Source organism: Phlebotomus papatasi, chromosome 2 (assembly GCF_024763615.1).
Source record: "Phlebotomus papatasi isolate M1 chromosome 2, Ppap_2.1, whole genome shotgun sequence".
Classification (NCBI taxonomy): domain Eukaryota; kingdom Metazoa; phylum Arthropoda; class Insecta; order Diptera; family Psychodidae; genus Phlebotomus; species Phlebotomus papatasi.
Genome location: NC_077223.1, coordinates 56,280,360 through 56,300,164, shown reverse-complemented (window position 1 = coordinate 56,300,164; position 19,805 = coordinate 56,280,360). Strand labels below are relative to the sequence as shown.

The following is a 19,805-nucleotide window of genomic DNA, read 5'->3' as shown; positions in this document are numbered from 1 at the left end:
GGACTGGAACATAGATACGTTTTGAAAAGGCCTTGACATCAGCTACAACATACTAAAATTTCAACCCAATCGGACCAGTTTTACGGTTTGACAGTTATTCAAAATAGCGGACAGAAACGTCAAATCAAGATGGCGACCACGTCATCTTATAGATCTCGTGCATCTTACCCTTAGATGTGAAGATCTTCATTGTCGTTTATTATCAGAAATTGTTGATTTTTTAGTATTTATTAAAAAGTGCAAAGTCACCCGCACCTTATCCCCAGTGCAAGCCTTTTTTCTTGATTTTTTTAAACATAGTAAAATTTTATAAAATTAATGTTAGTGTCACAAAATCCATTCATTAACAACTGAATACAAATAATTTTATCCATTCACCCCCCTCCCTTCCCTTTAACTATCCACTTTTAGAGGGCAAAAATTGAAAAACAGCGAAAAAACGTGCAAAGTCACCCGCAACGACGGTATTCTAGATATTATACAATGCAAAAGAATAACAAAAAATGTAGCTTCGACAAACCAGATGATGTGAAAAAGATATTGGAAGAATTCCCGAAAGGCAAGGAACTATGAGAATGAAGGTGGCCGAAATAGGGCACCAAAGCTATGTCTATATTTTTATTCATTTTAAAATGTATTAAGAATGATTTTAGAGTAAATAAAGACGGTAAACTCTTCACAAGGTCCCGAGCAACACTCTTTCAGAAGAAAGAATAAAAAAACATCAATTTGTATTTACAATATTACATTTCAAACTTGAGACTTTGACGCTTGCATGCAACTATGCCGAAATTTGGCACACCTACCCTACAAGAAAAATACGCGAGCGTAAAATGCTTCTATTGGAAACAAATTAATCCAAATCGAGACAAGGGAAAGTTTCTAATTGGAGACAAACAGTGTAAGTGAAACCGCGACGAAAGGCTTCCAAAACCTTGTTGAGTTGCTCTTGAGTGCAGGACTTGTTCTTATTCCTGGTCTTTTCTCCTTTCCCATCTAAAACAATAAGAAAATCTCTCCAAAAAAAACATATTTCCGGAGTTTCCTATTGCAGCATTTGCAGACACTTCAGAAAAACCCTTTTTGTTCACGAAATATGTAATTATTTCATTTAAAAACTTCACGTACCGTTAACAATAAAGATTAGCACTTAATTTAACTAAAATTAGCCAGAAATATCATATAAATTTTAAACAAAACGAATAAACAAGAGTCACCTCATTGTGCTTTTCATTGGAAAATATGGTCGATCGATGAAAAATTCAATGGTGAAAACAATGGTGGTGGATTTTCGCTTTATTTGGAGTAAAAGAAACTAAATAATGAAACTGAGGCATAGAAAATATATAAATATAGCAATTTAGTACTGTATTCATCATGAAAACAGTGACGTTTCCATTTGGAGTAGCAAAAAATTTCCATTTGGAGCAGGTTTTGAATTAGCTTAATTTACTCTACGGCTCTGCGATCTATTTTAAACACAATACACTTTCCCTTAGTTTTTAAAATATAGATGAAATGAGTCGCATTTATTGAAAAAAACATACGAAAAATTTAGTCATTGTAAAGGTAAAGCTTGGGACCAAGGGGGAGATATTAGGGTCGGAAGTGGTGTGCAGGTGAAAATGAAGTGCTTGGAAGTCTGTGGAAGTGGAAGTGCCCAAATATAGTTTTTTTGTCTAATTACGTATTTTTCAGACTACGTTACTTTTAGTTAAGATCTTTATTCATTCGGGCGGCAAATTTCAAATTATTAATGTAATTTTTGAAAATTACACGCTACATTTTAGCAATGATTTTTAACTAAATGCTTTATGTTGATTCATATTTAATCTACAAAACCAATTTTTTCTCCCAGTTTCTAAGAAAATTGTTATTAATTGCCTCATTTATTAAACCACTGTATCAGAATCCTTTAGTCAGAAACACGCCAATCATCACTTTCTTAAAATTTCACATGAAAATTTGTGAGAATATGAGAAATTACGTTTGATTAAAATGATTTACAAAACTGTATTAATTAAAAAATTAATACTTAGTGATTGTAATTTCACTATCAGTGAATATTTTTATTTATGTTAACAAGAAAAATGGAAAATAAATTATTTTTTGCGAACAAGTACGTTTGGTTCCATTTGTTCCTCGGATCGGTACACTTTTGTTCATTGAAAATTGCGTTCAGCGCGCTCAGATCATCTTCACGGCCATTATTGGATATTTTTGTTGTGAAAGAACTATTTACCAGTGAGAATTGCATTAATTTTGATAATTTTAGAAGTTTTGTTTCGTGTGAATATACAGTAAACAGTGTAAAAGCTTCACCGAAGCCTTGTAGAGTGATTTGGATGCCAAGAAAGCAGAAAAATCCTCAACAAAAACGTCTGACGATCCGTGCCTCACCCCCTTCCGATCCGTGGAACACACTGAATCCTTGCATTTAAATTTAAACCGATATTAGGAATTTCCGTAAATGACAAAAGCGTAAATGCACGGAAATAGTTAAATGGATCACCGATATATCAACTGGCATACACAAAAAATACAAAATAGTATTTTGAGTCTCATATTATCAGCTAAATATGGAGCGTGTCTCTTAACATTCCGATCCGTGGTACACTTCCCTTATGTTGCGATGAAGAACATTTTCTCGATCGATTATCGACAGGTGATGAGAAATTGATCTAATACAACAATAGCGAAAAAAATCCAGAAAAAAGTCAAGCTTGTTGCAAAAATTGATTACTAAATCATTAAAAACCGTTCCATTTAATTTTAAAGGATTTTGAAACCAGAGTGAGAATCAAGCTTAACCCATTCAGTCAATGTACCAGAAATACTTTAAATAGATTGTTCATATTTTGGAATTAGTTTCCTACAGATTAATAGATGAATCTTTTGAAAAGAAAAAAAAAATTATCTATCATGGGGGCGCGGGAAACCCTTGTTAAACACGCGACTTAACGGTCACTGAATTTAAATTCTGTACATTAATTAATTACAAACTCTTTTGATTTAGTTAGAGTAACTATTTTAGAATATGAATTAGCAATCAGAATTCAAATCAGGAAAGAGGATGGAGGTTATTTTTAACAAATTCGACGAGATGTCGTATTTTCCGTTCGCCATTTTGAGTCAAAAATTTTGCATGACTTTCCGCGTAGCGAGAAAAGGATAACAAAATGTATTTCCATCGCTGTCGGACTATTTTTTCGAAGTAATTGAAAGACCAAAGTAACGAAAAATCCATTCCCAACAGAAATTCGGACATCAATTGCGCAGAAATAAATGATCAAAAATCGTCTATTTTTTAATTAATCGATGGGCACGAATGGGTTAATAAAAGGTCATAAAAAATGAAGATACGTGTGAAGTGCTGAATCAGTTGTTGCACTCGTACTTTTAGACTCTTGCACTTTTCAGCACAGTTTCAATAATAATTACAAACGAAATTACGTTTCTTAGAGATTCTATTTTAAAAAAGTAGCTTTACTAGTGAAGAAAATCCACATAGGGGAAAGGCTCATAATTTTGTCTAGATTCTTATTTTGGACACTTTGAGGATAAAATTGGACACTAAAAGTAAATTGATTTTTATTCCAATATTTGATGAATAATGAACTCTATCTAAATATTTGTTCTTTTTGGAAGATTTTAACACTAAATACGCTAAATTTTGAATATAATTTGAGTTGAAATTGCTTTTGTTGAAAATTCAGTGAGAGCAATTGCTTACGAGAAATATGACAGAACTTCGTGTTTACTTCAGTCTTATTAAGCTGTGGTGAAGTACTAACAATGTTTCTTCGCTTTTTTTGAGTGATATTATTGAATATTCGTTGAATATTGTGTTGATTCACGTTAGTAGCGATTTGTAAATTTGACCTGAAGTGAGATTTGCATTGTGAATTAGATTTTTCGTGTGAAAAATAGGAAATTTTTTAAGCATTTACCAGTGATGTGATACTCCTTATTTTGGACATGTGTTTTTCTCTCGAAATTTCGTGAAGTTTTAGCTTTTGTGATGACTAGATTGGACAAATGCCTGGAGAAACAAAGAAGCATCATCTCTACGAACGAGATGTAGCGAGAAATGCCTTGAAAGGCTCCCGGAAAGGTCAAGGAACACGCTAATCCTCACGTACTTGGAGTACCGGAGTCAACTCACTTTAATGATGAATGATATGGAAAGTTTCGGGGCTTCTTGTAACATTCTACGTTTCCCTTACAAGAACAGGAAGAGGACTTGGTAAGATTGGCTCATGAAATGAAGAACAATGGACATCCTGTTGAGGCGGATTAGCTGTCCAAATTTACAGCCAAGTTGTCCAAATTAATATCCAAGTTGTCCAAAATAAGAGTCAAATTCACCTCTACATATCAATACATTTTTAAACTTATTAAAACTAATTTTAGTAAAAATAAGACATTAAATAGCTTGCTAGGTTTCTAAACAACCCTTCTGAAAAGAGAGTAACAAAAAAAGTCAATTAGTATCGAAAATATCGCACTTCAAACTTGGAACATCGATGCTTATAAGCAGACTGGGCAAAATTATGAGCCTTTACCCTGTTATATGAAAATTTTAAAAATATGTGTAAAAATTGTTTTTTTTTTAGATGTTTTAAAAGTTTTCCTAATTACAGTAGAGTCTCGCTATAGGCCATCGCTCTATAGTCCACAATTTATCGACCGTTGATTTCAAAACACTTATTTTATGTTAGGTTATGTTTTTTGTACGCAACAAGCATAATTATTTTAATATTTTTGGCAAACTTTATTAAGTAGTTGTGATAATTGTGATCCATAATGAAGAGAGCAAGGACAAGTACCACAAACGCAAAGAAAGTGGAAGCCGTCGAGTAATTTCAATACTAAAAGTCGTTGATAATTTTAAAAAATTACATGGACTATAGTGCGACCCAAGTGTCAAATCTGAAACCAAATATGGACTATAACGAGACTCTACTGTAAATTGTTCATCAGATTAAATAAATTACTGATTTCTAAGTATGAAAAGTGCATGGGAGTGCAAGAAGTGCTGGAAGTATTGCCACATTTTCGAGAGTGTTGCGAAGTTTTGTAAGTACGAAGGCCTCTTCCACACAAAACGTGGAAGTGTTTGGAAGTGGTATACACATTTTCACCCAAATATCTCCGCCCTGCTTGGGACCGTGTGTAAAGCATGGGCACTTTCCCCTACACTAAATTAATTACTTACCACTCCAAGCTTCGCATTCTGAATCATAAGTTTGACCATTAATTCCACAAACTTGCCCATGGGCTGATCCTCTACATCCACTTAAACAGTTCTCTTGATAAGCTAGATCTTCGTCACTTTTGATAAGATGGCACAGAGAAGAATGTACTCGGTTTTCTTTATCACAAACGGGTTGATCAGATTGACAAGGAGCCGTGATGTTAACTGAAAGGGGAAGAATTTTTAAATTTTTGTTACATTGTCTTCCCCTGAAATGACTTACCACATTTATACATAGGACAAGGCTTATGCATTGTCGACAGACAAACTTGGTGATCCTCTACACAAATTGTGCCAGATGGACAAGAAGATGAATTGCAGAAGATCTTATTTGAACAAGCTCCATACTCAATGTCCGCATCCTGAAGTCCAGAACACTTTGCAACGCAAGCCGAGGGATAGGTTTTCCCGTTTCTTCCGCAAACTGGTACATAATGCGGAGGGCAATTGCATGGGAGGCTAGTGTAGGAGTCATCAGAGATACCAAGAATTCGACACTGTTTCTTGGTGCATGTAATCTCACCAGCAAAGCAACTGCAAATGTTGCACTCCACGTAGAACCACGAACCATGATCAATCTGTCGACCAGCTAGGTTGCAGGAGTCGTAGGTGACACAAGGAAGTGGTTGACAATTTTCAATGCGTCCTGATGCTCCACAATAGCATATTTTCAAACATCCCTTCTGCGTTAATGACACTGGGATGCGGACGTAGGTATCCACGGGAACCATATAGGAGGATGTTTCTCCCAAAGGACAACCAGTTACGCAGTAAAACATGTTATTCTGTGTTTTGTCTAGAAGACATACCTGAGAGCTATTGCAAGGATTTCCCTTGCATGGATGTGTAATTTTATACCCATCATAGGGAATATCGCTTGGTTCGAGAAAAGGTTTCAAAGAAATGCAAGGAGTGGTGATATCATTTGGGGACAGCTTGGAACATAAAGACCCAGCTGAATGACTACTAGACTGTAACTTTGTCCAATCCATACACTGAGTCAAGAGGTCATAACAATCTTCTCGACATATCTGATTCCCATGGGTTGTAGTTGTACATGGCTTTATCTGAAGAGTGCAAGCGACAGCATGCCAAGCTTCTGGTGAGCACTTTGAGACATTCCTGATGGGTAGATTGAAACCTGGCAATGGGATATAGCCCTTCTCTTGCCATATAAATAAATCAGAGTGAGCTGCAATGTCTGCCTGGTTTGTACAACTTCGAAACAGTTCTGTAGGCCGTCCATTGAAGTTACTGCAAAAAGAAAGTGAGTCACATCCTAGTTCACAAGGCTCGTCCACGTCATCTAGACATTGTCGTAGTTGAAGCTCATTTATCTGAGACAGACAGTCAGTTTCAAAATCATCCCTTGTTACAGCCCAGTCACTGGAGAAGGTAAGTTGACAAAGTCTACGGCATTTAGGAGCTAAAGCTTTCTGACAACAATGCAATTTTGCTGAATCCATTCCAATTTGATTGATCCTAGAGACTTCATTTGCTGCACTGGCTGGAGCTCCTTGGCGTCCACTGGACAGGAAACATTGCCACATCGGGTCATAAGGCAAAGGTGGTCCACATCCTCCACTTTCCAAAGCATCGATAGTTTCCTGTGTTGTCTCGCTAACAGTTAGAGCATGTTGGCATGAAGTTCGACATTGCGAATTCTGGCTCAGGTCACAACAAGGTATATCTAGAAAAATTATAACATTAAGAATGTGTAAAATATACAGTGGGTGTCAATAGTTTGTTGCCCAATGTATGTTTGGGAAAACAAATGAAAAAAATTATAGAAAAAATTACTTTTCCGAATTTTTCCTTTTGCAAATGAGTTCTCTCTAATCCCTAGTTCCTATTTGTATTTTTCAAAAAAAAAAAATTTATTTCATAGGGTAAATGTCCTAATTCAAAACTATTTCCAGACGCTTTAACTTTGACAGAAGATTCAACACATTAAGTTCATTATTTTTTTTTTTTTTGAAGAGATTTACACAAATTTGCTCCTTGACTCTTCAAAAATGTTACTGTTTAGTGAAAATTCCTTAAATATAATTTGAAAGCTTCTTAAATACAGGAAAAACACACAAGTGCAAAATGATTCTATTGGAAACAAATTAATCCAAATGGAGACAAGGGAAAGTTTCTAATTGGAGACACACAGTGTATAAGTGGAACCGCGACGAAAGGCTTCCAAAACCTTGTTGAGTTGCTCTTCAGTGAAGGATTTGTTCTTATTCCTGACCTTTTCTCCTTTCGCATCTAAAACAATAAAAAAATCTCTCTAAAAAAAATCATATTTCCGGGGTTTCCTATTGCAGCATTTGCAGACACTTCAAAAAAAAAACCTTTTTGTTCACAAAATAGGTAATTATTTCATTTGAACACTTCACGTACCATTAACAATAAAGATTAGCACTCAATTTAACTAAAATTAGCCAGAAATATGATATAAATATTAAACAAAGGAAATAAACAACAGTCATCTCATTGTGTTTTTCATTGGAAAGCAAGGTCAATCGATGAAAAATTCAATGGTGAAAAGGTAAACTTTTAATTTTTCTGAGAAATTAACAAATTTAAATTTGTGAATGTGAATGGTTTTTCACTTTATTTGGAGCAAAATTAACTAAATAATGAAACTGTGGTATGAAAAATATATAAATATAGCAATTTAGTACTGTATTTATCATGAAAATAATTACGTTTCCATTTGGAATAGAGAAAAATTTCCATTTGGAGCAGGTTTTGAGTTAGCTTAATTTACCCCATCAAAAATAATTGTTTTCCAAAACTTGATTATTTTTGGTTCATCACAAGTTTTTTGCCTCATTTAAAAAAGTAATTCAAAATGGTCAAAATATGCAACCAACTTATATAACCATTCGTGAATTTTCACAATAATTGGCAATTAGGATAAAGTGGTACAATTTGGACAGGGCTTTTTGTCTTCATAAATTTAGTACTTCATTTTTATTTGTATACTTTTAATGCTTTAGTTTTATAAGTTGGTTTCTTGTGCTTGAAAACAAATTTTGTACTGTATTTATCAAGAAAAAAAACCATGTCCAACTTGTACCAGCGGATTGTCCAACTTGTAACACTAATTCTAAATTATATCACTTTATTCTAACGACGCAGATTCATTCCGGCAGTATCTCTGGACGATTAACCACCTTTTAACTTTATGTATTTTGCCATTTTTAACCTAAATTGTAAATTATCAAAAAGAGATTGTTTCTTATTATTTATCATCACTTTTATGTACATATATTTACCATTGACAAGTTTAGAAATGGACAAATCCACCAATTTCCTCTCATATGACATGAACTCCAAATGTAACCGGTTTACATTAAGTTGGTTGCATGTTTTGACCACTTTGAATTGCTTTTTTAAATGAGGCAACAAACTTTTGATGAATAAAAAATGATCAACTTTTCGAAAACAATTATTTTTGATATGAAATAGGGTCGAAGGAATACCTGTTCGGCAGGGAACACCTATTGGCAATTTTGCCAAAATATTCAAATTTAATTAATGTATCTAATAAAATTCAAATAATATGAAATTTTTTCATTAATCTACTTCTTGCTATAAGGAGAGATGTTCAAATTTCATATCCCAAATGGTACAAAATAGGCTGCTAATAGGTCATGACACAAGTTCTTAAAGTGCCAATAGGTGTTCCTTTGACCCTATTTCTTTTTGAAAAATATAAATAGGATCTATGGATTACAGGGAAGTCATTTGCAAAAAGAAAAATTTGAAAAAGTAATTTTTTCTATCATTTTTTTCACTTGTTTTCTCAAACATACATTAGGCAACGAACTATTGACACCCACTGTATATGATACAACGCTTTAATTTAACATGAAACATTTACATGTCTTTAGATTAGACGCCTGAGTATTATCAATCAAGTTTTTAAGGCACTGCAAGACTTTATGATCATCATTTTCGCAGGCCTTTATGACTTTGTACCGCTGTTCTTTAGTTGGAGTGAAACGTGTACGAAAAATATCTTTGCAAGACTGCATGCACTCTGCTGTTTTCGACTGGGAACAGCAAGAGTCTCCTCCTTCCTGGCGATCCAAACAGGTAAAGAGACTCTGTTCATCACTTTGACGACAGCCAACCATTAGGTCTTGAAGTGAAGAAGCTGTAGTACAAGCAATTTTGCAGCGATCAGAGAGACCTAAACTGCAACAGGGCCGTCCTGGCCATTGAGATCCTCTCGAAATAGCTATAATGTAACGAAAATTTGATATTTTATACACATCAAAAATCCTATAAATATTTATTTTCTAATTATTTTTAAGTTCTATATGAAATATTAAGTTATTTACGTATCAGATAAACATAAAACTTCTGAAATTTTATTTAATTTAAAGCGTGAAATACACGTGAATTGTAAGTGTTACATTTCACTTTTTACAAGACCTTCAGTGTGATCAATTTTTCAGATGTCAACACAAACAGTGCTTAGTTTTTTTCGATTTAAGTTACTTTAAAAGTAAAATTCAAACAATATTTTTTATGAAAGAGTGAAGTTTAGAACTTCTACTTAAAAGTAAATAATCAGGCTCGGTGAAATTTATTTGCATAATAGCGACTTTTGTCTGTCCCGAAATACCCAACTGTCCCGAAATATACCACTCTTACTTCTTTACATTTTTTGCTATTTTGTATAAAAAATGATGCATATTTTTCAACATTTTTCGATAAGAATCTTATTCTGGATAGCATAAGGAACATAAATATTTGTATCAACAAAGAAAAAAAAATTGAGATGTCGTTAAGCTGTTTGAAACTTGAAATTGCGAAAAAGTGTCCCAGTGAATGATTGAATAGTAATGCCAATGGTGCATATTGACAAAAAAGTGAACTGCCTAAACAATAGAGGTTGGTACGAGATCGAGTTTCGGCATTAAAGTGATACTTAAGTCGATACAAATATCCACTATCACTGATCCAAACACACACGATAGATAAGATAGAATAGGAGTGGGGAAGAATAAGGGGCCCAATTGTGACCTGGATGCATCGGTAATCCGAAATGGAGAACTGACGCCTGGCAAAATCTTATCTTATTATTGTTTTACGGGGGGCCGTCGAACAAAAGAGGTCGATATCTCTTACCGTTTTGCCTCTAGCCGTGTCACAAGATGATCAAAGTGTATTACATAACTCCTCTCTCTTTGAGTCGAGCAGTAATACAAATTATATCCATAAAACTATAGGACTTCATTTATTGTTGGATTTACTAAAATAAGTATAATATTTAAATTCAATTCTTGAGAGTTAATAAATATAACTATTACAAAGAAAGGCAGATTGCATAATTTTAGCTGAAATTTATGTTTTGACTGCGATATATGCACATTTTCTTATCAGTGATGTCTCTAAAAATTCAGATAAAGAAAGTGCCAGTAGCAGCAATCGCATCATCCGGACAACAAAATATTTCATTTTAAAATTTCCACCATTATTCATAATTTGTTTTAAATTAGTAGATGAACCAACGGCTGATTCATGTGGAGAGACTCATCAGCAATTGCTTCGCGAAACCCAAAAAAGTCAGAAACCTTTTTCAGGGAAGATGGGATTAACCCATTCCTTACCATTGTATTATACATCATACGCAAATTGAGTGATTTTTGATGATTTATTTCTGGGTAATTTTTGTCTGAATTGCTGTCGGGAATGGATTTTTGGTAACGTTGGTTATTCAGTTACTTGACAAAAATAGTCCGACAGAGATGAAAATACATTTTGTTATCATTTTCTTGCTTCGCGGAAGATCATGCAAAATTTTTTCTCAAAATGGCGGACGGAAAATACGACATCCCGTCGAATTTGTTAAAATTGGCCTGTTTCCTCTTTCCTGATTTGAATTCTAGTTGGCAATTGATGTTCTTGGATAGTTACTCTATCTAAAGCAATAGAGTTTGTAATGAATTAATGCACAGAATTTAAATTCAGTGACCGTTAAGACGCGTGTTTGACAGAGGCTCCCCGCGCCCCCATATGCGATAAAAAAATTTTCTTTTCAAAAAATTCATCTACTAATCTGTAGGAAACTAATGCCAAAATATGAACATTCTATATCAAGATTTCTGGTACATTGACTGAATGGGTTAAGTCACTCCCTGAATGAACAGAATATGCATTAACCCGTTCAGTCAATGCACTATAAAAATACTTGAGATAGAATATTCATATTTTGGAATCAGTTTCTTATAGATTAGTGGATGATTTTTTTGAAAAGAAAAAAAATTATCTACTCTAGGGACGCGGGGAGCCGCTGTCAAACATACGTTTTAACGGTCACTGAATTTCAATTCTTTACTTAATTAATAACAATAAGTAGGGGAGACTGGGGCAAAAAGTCACAAAACGAATATTTTATTTTTTTTTACAAGCTACTCGAGCGCTTCAAAAATTTCTAATTAGCGCAGTTTTATAGGGAATTTAGCGCTCTACAACTTTGTGAAAATAATTTTCCTCTATTTTGTAAGAAAATACGTTTATCGAGCCAATTTCTAAAAGGTAATTTTGTGACTATGCTCAAAAATTCTGGAGCAAATAGTACCAGACATTGGGTATTACCATATTTTGATTCGCTTCATTACGGGCTTCCGTAAATTTGAAAAAAATACCTAGAGGACATATTTTCATCTACACCTTTGTAAAACACCATTTTCTCTGCGAGAAAAGTGAGAGAACGAGAAAAGCGCTTATCAAGCTATTTTAGAAAAAAAAACACACACACACAAAAGACAGCAAATCGTTTGACCAATGCAAACAACAAGCGGCGAGACATGATAATGACGTTTCTTTTCGCCGTGAGACATCAGAAATTTCTTCGCTTTTTTGTTACTTTTTGCTCTATACCTTTTGTTACTTTTTACCCCAAGTGGCCATTTTTCATAAAAGGATTTCTGGAGAAAAGAACTTTTGTGAAATTCTAAAATAGATAGCGGATTCGTATTCAAAGAATCAAAATTATTTAGAAAATATTCACCAGTGCATCAATTTTGGAAAATAAGTATGTAATAATTGTTATCTTCTGCAAGGAAAATATTTCAAAAATAGGGCTAAAAATTTCGATATTTTTTATTTTCTAAATTCCTTGTTCAAATTCTAAGAAACTTACGACATTGAAGAAGGTCTATGGGGGCTATCTATAGAAAAAAATTTGAGCCGCTATCTTTTTTATCTTAGAAGATATTGAATTTTGAATTTTTAGATTTGTGACTTTTTGCCCCAGTCTTCCGTATTTGTTTTCAAAACCAAAAGCTCAAATAAGAATATTTTTTTAAAATAATTTAGTTTAGAATTCTAGGATATTTTCTAACTTTTGTGTAATAATTTGCAATTATAAAGCTAGATAGTCTAAGATTAAGTGCCAAGATCGGAAATTTCAAAGTCTTTTTGAAAAAAAAAATAAAACTTATTTCAATATTCATAAAATACTTATTTACCTTGTAAAGTGTTGTTCATACATTTCCAAAACTCCGTGAGTGACTGTGAGCAAAACCTCTTGATGTCAGATAATTTTGAGTCTTTTACATTTATGTCTACGGCCAAGTGCACAAGAGACAACTGAAAGATCATTTGAAACAAATTAATTATTGCAAATATTGTGACACAAATCTATCAATCAGAGCCCCATGGTAAATCGTTCAAAAATGAGAAACACCGCATAATTTATTGGATACGACAAAAGGATTACATCAATAATCTTTAAACTAAGAGAATATATTTTGGTATTAATAGTTATGGTGTGTTATTTCATATTTTCATGAGAATGAGTAATGATACAATCACTTGAATTAATGATGATAGACATTTAAAGAAAAAGAAACCAAGACTCTTGACGTTTCCGACGGTATCTCAAAAAAGGTTTAATATTCGGAAATGAAACAGGTCTCCGCAGGAATTAAATCTCACTAAATCGTCCAATGAATTCTTTTTCTAGTCAATAAATGTCATCTTTGATCACAACATTCTGGGTGAGGCATTTGTAATATATTATGTAAATACAGGCAAACCAAAATATTCTTATATTTATTCAAGTGGGCAATTATAAATGGAAAAATTCTTTGGGAGTTGCTAATTTTATGGTTCATTAATATTAGAATAAATATCTGGCGCCTGGTTATTAGATTTAGATATTTCTTCAAGCTTTAGAAGATCGCCTTTTTGATGTGAGAAATTCAATAAAAAAATAAATTAACTGTTTAAAAGTGAATAAATAGAAGTCAATAAATAAATTTGCTCCTCGTTACTATACTGTAATTTATTCTTAATAACTCATTCCTGGTTTCTTAACTTTTACTTTTGAAACTTCCCCCTAAAATACTAAATAAACGCCTCAGTTTATTCACGTTTAGCCCAACAAATAGGAATTTTAATTGATCTTGTAGAACAATACCACCCACCAGTGACTTTTCTTTCATTGAAACTTTCTTGCGCAAATTTTCGGAGTTTGAACCAATTCCATGTTATATTTAAATTACTGAGCATGACATGCGACAATGGCACTTCCTCCCAATCAAAATTTCACCTATGGAGGAGTTGAAAATGAATTGAAAAGTGTGACATAGTTTATAATAATATTGATCGTAAGGTCATGCTCTGAAGTGATCAAAGTTCATACTAGATCAGAGTTGATGGCAAAGACAACTGAAGACGATGATGCAGGTGGATCTTCATGTGCTAAGGTGAACCTACAATACCACTGAATTGAGCATCAAAACGTGACCATTTATCACATATTCATGATTTATTGAGACATTTTCATCCACCAGCGTGTTAATACTTGTTCTTCATAAGTCTTTCTTCTGTTTCTCCCGGTGCGTTTAAAGACAATAAGGAATCCATGGATCCCTATTAGGTGAGATTCTTAACAATCTCACCTACTATAATCCTAACAAAATTTCATGTCGTCCGATCGACCTCAAACTTGGCCAAAATGTGTTTCGCCACTTCCTGATCACGAATATATATGTGGCTATTTTACGTTCCCGGCCGGCCGGCTGGCCGGCCGGCCGGCCGGCCGCTCTTTGGAGCTTAATAGCTCCTAAACTAAAAAAGATATCGACTTGCGGTTTTCGGCAAAGGTTATATATCGGGTGAAAATTGCAACTTGGTGCATTGACCCCCCACCCCCCACCCCTCCTTCCGCCATTTTGAAGACCCCCCTTTTTTGTTTTCTCAATAGCTCCGGCCTTATGGCATCGAGCGGGCTCAAATTTTAGTATGTTATAGCTGGGCCATAGAGCTTTCCATCAATACCAAACTTAAGGTCCCCCGACCCCCCTGACCCCAGCTATAAGGGTCCAAAAAAAATTTCTTAAAATGGCCATAACTCCGGTTCTAATTGTCAGAATTTAAAAAGTGAGGGCTTTTTGGAAAGCTCTCGTGAAATGCCACCTCCCCTTCTAACATCGCAAGTTCATAAAACCACCGCTAGGGGCGCTATTATTAAAAAGAAAATTTTTAAATCTTATAAGTTAAATAACTCAAAAATTCCATTGTGTATCGGGCTGAAATTTTAGTATGTTGTAGCCGTTGATTATACCTATCAAACAAAAAAAAAACTTAAGTCGATCCATAACCCCTGACCCGAGCTATAAGGGGTCAAAGTTCGAACATTGACCGGCCTCTATCTCCGGTTCTAACTAACATAGCGACCTAAATTTTACCTTTTTGGTTTCGTCTCGATGAGCACTTTCAAATGGAAGTTCAAAAAGTCACCACAGGTGGCGCTGTGATAGCGTCAAAATTCATCGAAATTCAAAGTCACTTTTCTCAAAAACGGCATTGTGCAAGTTAATGAAATTTTAGTATGTTGTAGTCCAGTCTAGGACGTTTCCAAAATGGTGCGTATGTGCGCTGTGGTTAAAACAGAACCGGAGATATGAGGGGTCAAAGTTCACAAAATTCAAAAAATCATATCTCCGGTTCTATGTGACCGATTTTGATGAATGAGGGCTTAAACGAAAGATCTCACCAAATGCTACAACTTTCTAGAATATTTGAACTTCGTGAGACCAACACCAGGGGCGCCACAGTCGAAAAACCAATTTCAATATCACATAACCTCAATTATCTCGACTGTCGCTGAACCGATTTTGATGATTACTTCGACATAATTGTAGAGCACATTTGTCTCTACATTTCGTCCATACATCCTTTTTCAACTCAGACTACGCTATCACTCAGATTTTGCCGTTTAAGTGTGAAAAATTGATTTTTCCCATAATAACGCTTTGAAATCCCTCAGATGCCAATTTGACTGCCTCTACTCCACCAAGACACTTAAAATAGGGTTTTAAATGGAAAGTCCCACAAAATACAACAATTCTTTGATATAGTTGAAGTTCAACAAATGACTACTTGGGGCACTTTGGATGAAAAAACGAGTTAAGAAACAAAAAACCTCGCTTATCTTGGCTTCTGAGTAATCGATGTGATCATGTTCTATGGGAAAATTATAGAGTACATTCTGGTCTACATTTCACCCATATATTACTTTTGTGCCAGTTCATCCAAATCCTTGACATTTTGGTTCAAATACAAAACTTGTATAATTTCACGAATTTGATTCAAGATAACTGAATGGCGTCTCCCAACTTCAGCTCCAAATCGAATTTGCATGCACTCCGAGTTAGCTCACGTTAAGAATCTCACCTACATAAGCCGGTTAGGATTATCTGTCCCTTTATTTTCACTTCAGAAGCTTTGATTTATAACCTGCTCTTGGGCTACATTTATGTATTTTCTCTTTTTTGTATTCGGTGCCAAAAAAATGTCATGCCCACATACAATCCACATGTCTTAAGTGCTATTTAAATATCTCAAACTTCTTTTCCTAAATAGCTAAAAAGTAGCGTGTAAAAATAGATAGGAATTTCACAAGGAGGTGTGGCTAATTTCAATAATATTTACAACATTCAATAATCAGTTTAACGACTATCACTAAACTGTTATATTAATTTAATACCGACCTCTCACATGGACATTTGGCGTGAAATACACATTTCACGCCACCTAGAGATCACTACTTGATGGGCGTCATAATAAAGCAATAAATTTTAGATACGTATATGACTTTTGAACAGTTTACACGATCGTTTATGCCAGAAGTTGCATCGAAACCTGGACATAATTGCAGACTTCATCCAAAGTTAAATCACTTAAGCGTTAATAAGAAACCGACAGCACGTCCGTGCTGTACTTCCCGCTCAAATCAGTGGCACAATTCAGTCCTCTGGAGTCTTATTGAATGTGAAAGGATGCTTAAGTGAAATCTCAAGAAATCAATTCATATTTGCGTCAAGTATTAAATTACAATCTCACGCACCCCAAAGTTCCTCCATGGTTTCTCGTATTTTCGTCTTTACAATCTTTGTTCATTATTTTAGGAGACATTCTGACTATTCTCCACACCTATTGAAAAATGTACTGTGTGCCTAAATGGCCTAAATAGACTCAAACTTTATCAATGTATTTAGTGAAACTCCCTGATCATGTATGACATGGTCATAGGGGAAACTGGGCCACCACCAAACACGAGGTAGCACCAAAGACTAATTTTTATTTTTAAACTATTTGGACTATTTCGACCATTTCTTCAGTGGACAAGCATCCCTATAATGCCTAAAAATTTGTATAAAGTCTTATCCTCTGAAGTCGAATATCCTATTAAAAAATTGAAGTATTTAGTGCTACCCCGTGTTTGGTGGTGCCCCAGTTTCCCCTAATTATCGCAATGCCCTCATATTCTTACCACAAATATCGTGAACGGCTACAAAGGCTACCTACAACCCCCCTAAAAATTATAATTTTTAAATCCTAATTAAAGAAAATGAAAAGAAATAATTTTTTTTGGGAGAATTTGTTTTAAATTTATGAGGTACAAAAAATTTGCACAAGTTTTCCATACGGAATTTTAAACTGGACATGCCAAATTTTATTTCGCTTGATACACTGAATCCCACTAATGCTAAATATGTCCCTTAAATCCAAATGGAAATGCTTTAGCTGACTTTTTTATGCAATTTTTGTAGTTGAGTCAAAATTGATGTAAACATCCTGAAAAAATCTATCACAAATTGCACATCGCATCTAAATGCCAATTGCACTTTTTCACCTAATAATCATACCACGGATCAGTGAAAAATCATTGGTAGTTTTAGACCACCACGAAATACTGGCTATAGGGTGGAGTAACCATTTATCGCCATTTTTAGGAAAAAGTGAAATTTACTTTTGACTCCTTATCTCAAATATAACACAAAGTTACTTAGATGTATTGGCTATAGTTTCGCCAAGTAATTAGTCCTCTAATTTACCACTACTGGACTACTTAAAAAACTAATTTGCCATACTTGCTTATTTTAGACAATGTTATGAAAATAATACATTCCGCATTTCATTTTCCTCATGATCACCTTATTAATATTCACTTTTAATGAATTTTCTTCACTTTTATTTGTGAAATCAAATTATTAGACTGTTACAGAAAGTAAACAAAGCAGATTTGACAATTGAGCATCTATGAAGTGAAGTTAGCGTCGCCTATTAAAAAGCAATGGCGACAGGTGGTAAATCAATTTCAGAATATAACCAGTTTCTGCCATGGCCCTTTTTGGCATAAAAATAATACAAAATGAAATAGTAACTAAATAAATACAAATTTTATGTTATCGTCGAATGTAATTAAATGTTCAATAGCCAAATTATTTATCCTAAAACGTAAATTTTGTTCGATAAAAGTTTCATAACATTTGCCATCTTTGGTAAGAAATATTGGCTTTCATGCACTTGATTAAAAAATTGCTCTAAAAAATGCCCAAACACTTAAATTCTAAACAAAAAATTAGTGTTTTTCGACTTTCTAAGTAGCAGCAGTAGAGATACAAATAATTTACAGCCAATTTATTTAATAAATAATGGAAAAATTGCGATTTCAATATAAGTGGCGAAAAGTGGGACACTGGCGAGAACTGATGATTCCACCCTATCTGTTCCGAGAGATGTTTCAGTGTTTATCATCATACATAAAGAAGTAGATATTATTATTATCCAGAAACAAGATCAAACTATGGACTAGCAACTTAGAAGTACAAGCCAAAAACTGTAACATAATTATAATAATAAATAATAATAATAATGCTGGCGCAACATTCCATGAAGGAACAAAGCCATCCCGCAAAGGGTTTTCTAGACATGCATTATTATTTTTTCTTGTACGGGATGAGGTTGTCAGTCGTATGCCCGTGAAATCAAGTGCAGTGAATCACACTGGATGCAATCCGAACACCTTTAACACCAGAAAAATTCCTGGTGACCTAAAGGGGATTCGAACCCGGGACACTTGCATCATAGAGCGAGTGCTCTACCACTTGACCCATTGAGTACCCGTAATATAATTACATACATAAAATTACATAGGGGAATGCGCACTACCTTCGGGCGATTTACGCTTCGCACAAATAATTTTTTTTTCAAGGTGTTATAAATGAATTTGGCCCATTAATATTGTATTTTAATAGGTAGTCCGATACCTCAAATTTTCAGAAAAGAGCTATGGATTACATCCCTCAGGAACAAAGAGAAAAAATTGATTTGTCCAAAACTTTAGTCGTCCGAAGGTAGCACAATATCCCCTGCATACATGTAATTACAATTTTATTTTATAGGGGAAAGCGCGCTACCTTCGGACGACTAAAGCATCGGACAATTCAATTTTTTTCTATGTTCCTTAAGGATTTCATCCGCAGCTCTTTTCAGAAAACTTGAGGCATTGGACTAACTATTGAAATATAATATTATAATGGACCAAATTCATTTATAACACACTGAAAAAAATGACTTGTGTGAAGCATAAATCGTCCGAAGGTAGCGTGCTTCCCCCTACCAATTTTATAAAAATGCTGATGAATTGGAGGATTACAATTATCATAACCTCATACGTAATCAATCAGCCAATATATATTTTAATCATTATAGTAAAGAATTTTTGACAAACACTGAGAGAAATCCGAAAAAGTTAAAATAACATTCCGGAAATGTTAATTTTACCCTGCAGTATTGATCCGAAATCGGTGTAAATAATACCCTTTTTAGGTGTATTAGGGGTTAAAGTTATCTTTTTTTCATGTTAATTTTACCCATTTTACCCTTAAAAAGGTGTAAAATTAACATTAAAAAATGTTGATATATTTTTACACCTAAAAAGTGTTAATGTTATGAGGAAAAAATGTTAATCGAACCCTCTTTTTTTTCTCAGTGAAGGGACAATTAAGATGTTCTGAAACACTTCGTCATTGTCGCTATTGTGATAAGAGATTTCTGATTAGCTTTTAATAATAATTTTTACTGTACGAAATTGGCAATTTACCTTAATTCAATATTTAATATCTATTTTCAAATGATTGTCAGGGGAACTGGTTTACGTTCTATTGATTCATATAATGGCATTTCTCTTTTCTAATCCTTATTTATTGATAAATTACTTAATTATATTTAAAATCCCTAA

At 34.0% G+C, this 19,805-nt stretch overlaps 1 protein-coding gene across 1 annotated transcript in view; it reads right to left on the bottom strand.

The window, feature by feature from the left end:
• Positions 1 to 19,805, bottom strand: part of LOC129801815 (reversion-inducing cysteine-rich protein with Kazal motifs) — a 34,809-nt gene that overhangs the window by 2,120 nt on the left and 12,884 nt on the right. Inside the window, exons 3-6 of the mRNA XM_055847159.1 lie at positions 12,739 to 12,859; positions 9,138 to 9,497; positions 5,481 to 6,947; positions 5,219 to 5,422 (exon numbers count right to left, since the gene is read on the bottom strand). Coding sequence (XP_055703134.1) covers positions 5,219 to 5,422; positions 5,481 to 6,947; positions 9,138 to 9,497; positions 12,739 to 12,859 — 2,152 coding nt within the window. The remainder of the gene's footprint in view (positions 1 to 5,218; positions 5,423 to 5,480; positions 6,948 to 9,137; positions 9,498 to 12,738; positions 12,860 to 19,805) is intronic.